Genomic DNA, 9,242 nt, shown 5'->3' on the forward strand with positions numbered 1-9,242 from the left:
AAAAAATAGTAAATCACAAAAAGTGAACTTACTCTTTGCTTTTAAAAAAAATTTGTCCATCCAATATCATTCAACTTTAGCGCCTTTCTTGGGGCACTGATCAGGTGTAATGAGACAGGGTATACTTGATCCCGCTCTATTCATATCTGGTTAAAATCACAATGATATTAGTTAACAGCTTTCACTTGTCAATTACATCGAATGAAATGATTTATTCTGAGCTAGCCCTAGGCTAAACTATCATTCAATTAATACCTTAATGTTGGACAAATAAGCTGACTAAAAGCGTTTTCACTTTTGATTCACGTTTCAAAAAGTACAGACAGATATTCATCAATTGTGATTAGGAAGTACAATTGATAGTTGCAAACAAACAAGTTTGAAGAGAAAAAGAGCGTAAAAGAGGGAGAATGAACATGAATGAGGGAGAAAGAGATGAACCAAACAAGAGTCATCTTGATAGACTTTGGTAAACTGGGTCTTTCAACATTTTTATTTCCTTTTGTTAATTAAATTGTTCATTTATGTTGATCCATTTTTTACCCTTGTATTAATTGACAATCTTATTTTTAAAGGACTCATCGAAGGTATGTACTTGTTGTTCAATATTATCTGTCTTTCTATTTACGCGTCACTCTGTTTGCTGGTGTAAAGTATTCTGGTTGTTGTGTTTCATATGGTTCTTTACTTGTATCGTTTGCATTCTTTTTCCCTTCCACCTGTGCCTAAATTGTCCTAACATCTTATCTTTTCTATTTCCAGGCCTACTTACCATTTTATTGTATTGTATTGGATTAACTCTGTGATCTATAGCCGACGTGCTTTTACTCATTTCTTGACAATATGGACAAATCCGAAACCTTGAACAAACGTCAAAGTAGGCCCACAGTTAATTCAAATCCAATTGAAAGGAAAAGCTTTCGATCTTTAGTGTGTGATGAAAGTGGTATCATTATTGGTGAGATGGTCTATCGGTGTTTAATCTGTTCCTTTATCAGTGAATCAATGGATAAAGTTCGAGCACATTATCAAACAGAACATGTTGACATCGAAGATATAAGCAATGGTGAATTTAAATATGTAAATAGTGATAAATAGAAATACGATGGAAATTGATGGACAATTTTAGGTACTCGAATGTACCTGGAATGTTGGTGGACTGCTTATAAATAAAATTTTTATTTATTATTATTTATAATTATTGAATTGGAGTTATTATATTTTATGTTATGTCAATCGTATTATTTTTGGACTTTCGCTATTAAGTGCTATTAATGGCAAGCCTTATGATCAACCATTGGTTCAAAATGGTCGGGATGGCGGTTTCAATGGTGGATATAATCGAAGTGATGGTTACGTTATGATTCTCATCTTCCAGAAAAGCCAAGACGTTCAAACAGCACCTTGGATCGTCCCTTTTGAACTCAAGGACTCAGCCAGAGTAACAAGGTTTCTCAGTGTTTTTAAATCGAGAAATCCTTTTTTGGTTCCGCATTGCTAATTGCAATTCAACAAAAAAATTCATCAAAGTAGCTCAAAGGCGGAGTTGTGAAGGATGTTGGTTTGCAGACAAGAATCTTATAACAGAACTGGGTTTATCCTGCATCTATTATTCAAGTATGTTATAACTTGTCTAGACTAGAGCTTATACGCAGAACATTTGAAACGAGTTTTCACCACAGCGTTTTCTTAAGCAATGGTAACATGCATTCCATAAATTTCCCAGAATTTCTATTTGGAATGATGATATTACTCTGTGATTTCTCTCTACAAATTACCGTTTTTATAATTTTATTATCCGTGGATATTGACGAGTCGAGATATTTTTTAGATTCATCAGACCAGCAACTTTATCCTAAGCAAATGCTCAATACTCATCTAATTCATTCTATTCGCGTTCACAGTCAACCAATTACAGCACTTCAACTAGATTCTAGTCATCTAATAACATGAAGTGCTGATCATTTAATTAAATTTTTCAAAATGGAAACGGGATCTTGTAGCTAAACGTAGTATTTCGGTGGTATCAGCTGCCTCGAAGTTGATAAGGTAATTTAACTTAAGATTTAATATTATTCAGTTAATTTATTAATTTATTAATGTCTTATTGTCTTAATGTATTATTTTTTATTTGAATTTATTATCTTTTAGACTACACCAAATTCAGCTTTAAGTGGTTGTAAAGTTGGTCAGATTTGTCTTTGGGATCTTACAACTGGAACATGTTTATTTAACTTGGAAGCTCATACGGATGCAGCAGTAACTGCTCTTTTGGCTACAAGTTTATATGCTATTAGTTTAGGAACAGATAATAAAATCAATATTTGGGACAAATACTCTGGCCACCTCGTTCATTCATTACCAAATGTAAGATTTCCTCACTTTTGCACACAATGTTTAAATATATGGATATCGTAGATCGTTAATACATGTTAATACAATATTTATTATTTCTTTTCTTTTAGCAACGTTCGTTTTGTAGTGGAATGGTTCCTTTGAGGTCTAATATTCTGATCACTGCCAAAGAAGATCATCTAATTTTATGGGATCTTAGCGAAGCTGTTCCATTATTATTGTTCCATTTGTTATCAATTTAAGCTCTTTTGGAGATAGTAAAAGTTCTTGTATCAAGAGCCATACTTTGTATGCATCTCTTAACATGTTGGCAGTCCTAAGCGAGACAGAGCGATGTTTTTCCGTCGTTGCATTATTTCCCAGTATACATCATGAACTAAAAAATTTAAAGACAAAAATTTAAGATTAGTCGTTTTCGGTGTTTATAGATTAATTAAAATATTAGTTAACGATTTGAGCTTCAAATTATTATGCTCAAATGTTCATAAGCATACTCACAGCTGCTCTTAACTAATCCTTGTTGAATGTAGCGTAAATAGCAGAAGAGATCACAGACAGCGGCTATCCGATTACGACAAAGAAGAGAAATGTTGTACCAATCTTGTCCTAACTTCATACGATATTTACAAGTTCTTGGTATATCCAAGAGAGCACACTTCCTGCGATATAAAATAATTACATTGTATTAATGAATAGAATAGTTCAAATAAAAAAATCGTGATGTAAATGTAATCGTCAACAAAGTTAATGACTACAAGTACATGCTTGAATACAATGAATTTAAAAATCATACTTGGGAAATGCTGACTTATCAGAAACTGATTCTATTGCGATTGAGTTATCTTCGATGGCGGATAGCACGGATTCAGTTAGTGATTTGTTTTTAAAATTAAAGACTGGATAAACTTCTTGCTCGTAAATACTATTAATGAATGAGCTTGACTTATCAATACACGGATTTTTTCGCCATTCAGCAAATTGTTGATGGAAAACAGGGTCAACTTCCCCTAAAGATGATGAACCTGGTGTTACGACCTCAAGATCGCAAGTAACTCCATTAGATTCATAATTAAGTCCAGGATTTCCTCCCAATTCATAGTTGCTAGGAGATTTTTTTGGTGTAGTTTGATTTGAGTCAGATTTGGTAATTATACCTGAAAGTAAAAATACTGGTTAGCAATAATCATAAAATTTCGACAAACAAAAATTGAATGGGGTATACAAAATGAAGAATAAATGAATCAAAATAAAAAAAAATAAAATAAAAATTACGTGGTAAATGGGTAAATGGACTGAGTTTTGCACGCCAATATTCAAATTCACCTTTAAGGTTATTTTTACTCCCCTCAATATGAGGGTGAAGATGTTTATTGGGAGTAGCGGGTGTTGAAGTAATAACTAGAACTTTAAGAGCATCCACTTCAGCTTGAAGAACATGCATTTTCATCATTGCTTCTTTGTAGTCCCGTTCAAATTTGGCTTTCTTAACATTAGCTGCTCGAACCATTTTATTGGCTTCTTCGAATAGACTGGCGGTTAAATCCTCCAATTCATATTCAACTTGACTTCGAATGCGAGACAACTTTGTTATTTCATCGTCCTTTGCTGTCAATTCATGTTGCACTTTTTCCAATTGTTTACTAAGAAGCTGGATCATCTCATTGGGATTCGATTCATTAGTTTTATTCTCAATTAATGGGGGAATTCCTGAATTTTCAGAAACAGGTAGCTTATCAGCATTTGCAGTTGTAGAGATCGCTTCAATGGCTGAGACTGGTGAAGCATCCGATTGAGATTTGCCCTTTCTGTCCACACAATGCAATCCGTTTTCAGTTGAGTCATCGTCATCATCATCAGTACCATGGTCTAAATCTGAGTCGTTCCCAGTCTCAGGCCAATAACGCCTTAACTTGACTCCAGTCTCTTTTTCAAGAGAATCAAATTTATCCTTCATCCTAGTTTTGCATTGAGTAACCAGTTGTTCCTGAAATCGAAGAGTTTCCTCTGACACATCTAACTTTTCAGATGATGAACGAGGGGTTGAATATGCAGATGTTCCTGGACCACTTGAGGAAGAGCCATTTTCACTGGTTTTATTAATAACCTGTTGAGGTGACTGAGGGACATCGGGATCAGTAACTAGATCTGTTTTATTTTTTGAAGGTGATGAAGGAGTAGATGATGTTAATTCAATAACATTATCGATACCATTTCCATTTACTTGTGTACTCATTACTGTTAGAACTGATTTAACAATGAATTAAATATAAAATGTGTTGAATGAGCAAAGAGTTGGAACAAATTGACACAAAGAGTAATGGATGGACTTGAATTATTTTAAATGGCAATGAAAACACAATGTAAGTAGCGAGTGGATGAGTATATGGAGTGAAGAAAAATTTCAATTGCAGAGCTTTTCCATCAGTTTGTTCGCCATTTGACAAAGATGGGAGCTAAGTTTATTGCTGATCACATTGGTTGCTTGTTAATAATAACGATTATCCATAAAGAGTAAGTCAATTAACGAAATGATAAATAAGATTGGGACAACAGGCAAGAAGATAATCTTGGGTTCCTCATTGTTAAGCTAAAAGAAAAAAGTAAACAATGTTATAGCCTCTGGTGATATTAGCACCAATACTTTCTTAGTCACCATCATCACTATTGCACTAAGTAAAATATAACATGTTGATTATAAATTAACAATAAGATGGATCAGAATTAATCCAATCAACAATTAAATAAGACAAAACATTTGCTTGGTTCAGAGTAAAATTTTTGACTCTCTCTTATGGGAAAAAGCCATACATTCTCACAACTGGTTATAACTCCCTCTTTCTTCTCTTTCTTTAAAATCACACAAGAAGCCCAAAATAATTTTTCTCATTCTTATAGAACAATTTGATTTGAGTTGAAATCATCAACTTCCCGATTCAATTAACTAATGAAAAAGTGGCTGAATCCCCTGTTCTAATAGCAGACCAACTAAGCTTTATTGTAACTCACCCACTTTTATCATTAGACTATTAATTAACACGACTGAATTCAACAAAGAAGAGTTAAGAAACGTCGATTTATTGATAAAAATACGCAGTGAATTATTAAGGCGCTAATAACACTTGCGAACGATTGTAAAAATCACAGAAAATTATTCAATCGGTGAAACAATGTGAATATTCGAGATTTATCCGCATATTATTATCATATTTATGATTACTAATCATTAATATTAATTAGTTATCGACCATCATTTAATAATTTAAGCTTTTCAGTCCTAAAATTTTAACGATTCAAAAGATGAAAGATGAGGCGGTATTTTCAATTCTAGACTGAATAACATTTACCACAGAAATCGGAATTTATCGGTATTTTAAATAAATTTTCTATGCTTGCAATGTTCCGATGGTTAGATAAATGTATTTGTTATTTTCAGTTTGAATTCTTTAGCTTCGCTCATATCATTTGTTCATTGAGTAATTTATTCGGCGTATTTGATCAACAATGTATTACATTAATGTGAATACATTAATGTATATTTAAAGTAAATTTCAAATAACTAATGACTTATTGAAATTTGATAAATTTACTACAAGAACAACTTCATAATGGAAGTACATTATTTTCACGTTTCAACCATTTCAATGATACAAATTCAAATTACATTTTTTGTCCAGTTTATACTCCAGTATAACTTGAAAAGATTCTGGACAAAACACTATTCGATCGAGCACCGAGAGGTTCAAGTCCTTCGGGTGGCAAAATCTCTCCACATTTGGCACTTGTGTATGGATAAGACTGGCACAGCATTTCTGGTAATCGAGATGAAGATAGTCGAACGATTTTACGACTCAAATCAAGAGCAGCCTGACCACATCTATTTAAAATTGAGACGGTAACACACTCTTGGAATCGATTGTAACCACAACAAGCCATGGCAACTCGATTATCCCAGCTTGTTTGTGTCAACTCTTCAAGGGATCGCTGTAAATCTTTGATACATTGTTTGGATTGAGATCGAGCTTCACTCAAACATCTTGCATGTCTCTTGTATTCAGCTCGTATCTCTGTTCCTGGTGTACAAAATTCATCTGCAAGGCTTTTTCCTCCTTCAATAACGAAATCAACCAATTCCCGTTGTAATGATGTCACACATCGTCGGGTATAATTCTGGCGACATGATTGAGCCTCTCTAATGTAACCACACTGGCGATCAATTTCAGCTTCTGTTCCTTGTAGTCCTATCAAGAAAGATAAAAAGCAAAAATTGTTAGTTAAATTGTTTTGATTTGTATCAAGATGCTAATTAGTTATCACCTGTCTTCAATCCCAAAGAATATCTTTTACAAGCGTTTACTGAATCAGACTAATTTTATATTGCTTCACATTGAATGGAAACCAAAATCTGAACAAAATTATTAATATAATTTTTTTCCTTCAAAATGGTCAAATATATTGTCCAATATTAAAAGGTTAATAGCAAACCAGTTTACGATTTTATTTATACGAACTAACAATCATTTGTTTCAATTAACTTGAAACAAGTAACCTGCTTAATATTAACCTTGAATTTAATCAAATTAATCTCAATGGTTTACTTTCATTGATCTATAACCAAGTTTTACCTTTAATGATCACAAGCGTTGATACACAAATAAACTATTAATCGTGTAAACGACAGCAATGACTTCAAGATTATCACATATGAATGAAACAAATTAACAGTCAATTTGAAAAAGAGATGAAATTAACTAATTTTTGAATGCAAATTCATTCATTATAATGTCAAAAAATTACCTTGAGTATTTTGGGTGAAAACAAGTAAAGTTGCCGTACAAAGGTCAAGCTCTCTCATGTGACATGAGCCTGTTTGTCCATTGATTGCTTGTGAACCTGAAATGGGTGATGAACAAAATCAATTAATCAATTGTTTAACTTCACAATTATCAAAAATGAAAATCCATTAACAGAAAACAGTGAAATAGAAAGGATGATTCATAACTCACCAAATGAAATGATTAAGATAGCGACAATTAAAAGCATTGTTTATGACTTCTGCTGATACCAAATGACTCAAATGATTGTTAACAAATTGTATTATTTTAGTTTGAACTAGATTTGATAATTTAAACGTTTGATGAGATTAATTGATACAAATTGATCTTGAAACAGTTTTCATGTTGTCTCGACTTCACAGTAACACAAAGTGAAAGTGAATAAAACAAAATTGAAATGTTTGCCTTTTCTTATTCCAATCGTAGTCATCAGCATGTTTCTACTCAATCTCGACCTCAGGCAATTGAATTTCGATGTTGATAACAAACAGGTATTAATGAGGAGGGTCTTAATTGCCGTGTTTTACATTAAAATTCCTCATTTTGTCAAGAAAAGCACAAGATTCTGGAAATTGGATCATCTTTCAATTCTGCATTTCTTTTCCACTAAAATCAAGTGAAATGGTTCGAACTGAGGAAAACTCAGGATTAATTGTTAGTATAAAATGGATTTGATGTAAAGTTAGCTTCTAAATTGAATGTAATCAATAAGTAATTTAACATAAGCTCAAATCCTGTTGCGAAAACCTTCATTAATTAATCATCTTGTCAACTTTTTCATTCTGTTATTTACATGATTCCTTATTATTGTGGTGAAAAACACAAGATAAGCAATTGTGCCGAAGGTAATGAAACTCAATACCAGTGTTATCTCCATGGAACCTCATGGAAATTCCCAATCTTTTGTGAAAACATAATCGAAAGAAAATAGAAATTTAAGAAATTTAAATTAGAGAGAAGCATGAAAGAATGAAATCTTATGAATTTAATGGAAGTTAAAGTCATTTCCAAGAACAAAGTTGAAACAACAAACTGGCAAAATTTATATTCTTAAACATTTTGGTGATTTTAAGATTAGCGAAGCCACTAGTGGACAATGTGCTGGACAATGGACTGTATAGAGTTTTTCCAGTAGATTAAAAAAGATTTACGAGACTTACTGAAGATTCTTAGTGAGCATATTGTGATGTTTCTTTGTCGGTTTTACCGATTCCAAAAGATGTGAGTTTTAATTATTTTTTGGCGGTGAAGGAAGATATTGGATTGAAAGATTTATTTTTTGAAATACAATAATAGTTATCACTTTGATCCAATTCACAGCTTTAAGATCGTTTGACTACCAATTTTAATGGTTAACCGATCTCTTTTGCTCTCTCTTTCACACTTTGAGATGGAACCTTTATTGGCATTCCTTTTCTTTTGGTTTTTAAATTTTTCAATTCACAATGTTTTGATATATTGATCAATATATTGCTTATGTTTGCTGTGTTTCCTTTCTTTTACCTAATAATTAAGCTATTTACCGTTGTCGACATTTTTTGTCTCAATTATCTCAAATAGATTTTAATTTTTAACCTTTAAACATTCACTTTTGCCTTCATAGAATTGATTTTCATTTTTTACCAAAAAATCACAGCTGATGAAAATTAACTATGATGTCATTTGGATAATCAAAGATGCTATTCAAGATTAATTAACTAATTAGCTAATCTTTGGCATTGAATACACGATAAGGATAAAAAATAGTACATCACAAAACTTACTCTTTGCTTTTAAAAAGTTGTCTATCCAATATCATTCAACTTTAGCGCCTTTCGTAAAGCACTTAAAAGGCGTAATAAAGTGTTGATCCCGCTTCATTCTTGTTTGGTAAAAATCACAATTTAATACAATAATTATATTGCTTAAAAGCTTCCACGTGTTGATTACACTACACAGAATAAATTATAAGTTTTTTCTGATGTAAATTATTTCAATCAGAAATTAATTAAAAGAAAGAAAGGTTTGAACAGAAACTGATTAAAACTGTAAAGCAAAATTCTGTCGATAATATCG

At 32.2% G+C, this 9,242-nt stretch overlaps 2 protein-coding genes and 1 long non-coding RNA gene across 5 annotated transcripts; 1 reads left to right on the forward strand and 2 right to left on the reverse strand.

Moving 5' to 3' along the window:
• Positions 1-465: 465 nt before the first annotated feature.
• LOC107359671 (uncharacterized) lies at positions 466-3,082 on the forward strand. The gene is made up of 4 exons (XR_001568131.3): positions 466-587; positions 763-2,049; positions 2,152-2,367; positions 2,466-3,082. It is a non-coding gene; the product is annotated as an uncharacterized LOC107359671 (long non-coding RNA).
• Positions 2,105-5,166, reverse strand: LOC107359666 (guanine nucleotide exchange factor for Rab-3A). 2 transcript variants are annotated; one of them, XM_015926198.3, is made up of 4 exons: positions 3,628-5,166; positions 3,149-3,509; positions 2,854-3,014; positions 2,105-2,731 (listed from the first exon to the last, which is right to left on the reverse strand). In XM_015926198.3, exons 1-4 carry the CDS (start codon positions 4,586-4,588, stop codon positions 2,655-2,657), a joined length of 1,560 nt encoding a protein of 519 aa, XP_015781684.2. In that variant the 5' UTR covers positions 4,589-5,166; the 3' UTR covers positions 2,105-2,654. The 2 variants fall into 2 exon arrangements, with proteins under 2 accessions (XP_015781684.2, XP_015781685.2); XM_015926199.3 differs by having other exon boundaries at positions 3,679-5,146.
• Positions 5,167-5,816: 650 nt separating this feature from the next.
• On the reverse strand, positions 5,817-9,219 carry LOC107359669 (uncharacterized). Of its 2 annotated transcripts, none has more exons than XM_089267461.1 (3): positions 8,951-9,219; positions 7,150-7,245; positions 5,817-6,593 (listed from the first exon to the last, which is right to left on the reverse strand). In XM_089267461.1, exons 2-3 carry the CDS (start codon positions 7,205-7,207, stop codon positions 6,031-6,033), a joined length of 621 nt encoding a protein of 206 aa, XP_089123587.1. In that variant the 5' UTR covers positions 7,208-7,245; positions 8,951-9,219; the 3' UTR covers positions 5,817-6,030. The 2 variants fall into 2 exon arrangements, with proteins under 2 accessions (XP_089123587.1, XP_015781687.1); XM_015926201.3 differs by lacking the exon at positions 8,951-9,219 and adding an exon at positions 7,359-7,551.
• Positions 9,220-9,242: the final 23 nt, after the last annotated feature.

The sequence above is a fragment of the Tetranychus urticae genome, chromosome 2 (genome assembly GCF_039701765.1).
Source record: "Tetranychus urticae isolate SD_2017Ah chromosome 2, NJAU_TeUrti_SD_1.0, whole genome shotgun sequence".
Lineage (NCBI taxonomy): Eukaryota > Metazoa > Arthropoda > Arachnida > Trombidiformes > Tetranychidae > Tetranychus > Tetranychus urticae.

Excerpts from the sequence above, each read along its gene's own strand:
- LOC107359666 (XM_015926198.3), bottom strand. The coding sequence starts at position 4,588 with ATGAGTACACAAGTAAATGGAAATGGTATCGATAATGTTATTGAATTA. Across the intron at positions 3,510-3,627 it reads TCCATTTACCCATTTACCAC|GTATAATTACCAAATCTGAC; the intron begins GTAATTTTTATT and ends TTTTACTTTCAG. Across the intron at positions 3,015-3,148 it reads GATAAGTCAGCATTTCCCAA|GAAGTGTGCTCTCTTGGATA; the intron begins GTATGATTTTTA and ends TTTATATCGCAG.
- LOC107359669 (XM_015926201.3), bottom strand. The coding sequence starts at position 7,395 with ATGCTTTTAATTGTCGCTATCTTAATCATTTCATTTG. Across the intron at positions 7,246-7,358 it reads TATCTTAATCATTTCATTTG|GTTCACAAGCAATCAATGGA; the intron begins GTGAGTTATGAA and ends CACCCATTTCAG. Across the intron at positions 6,594-7,149 it reads TTTCACCCAAAATACTCAAG|GACTACAAGGAACAGAAGCT; the intron begins GTAATTTTTTGA and ends CTTTCTTGATAG.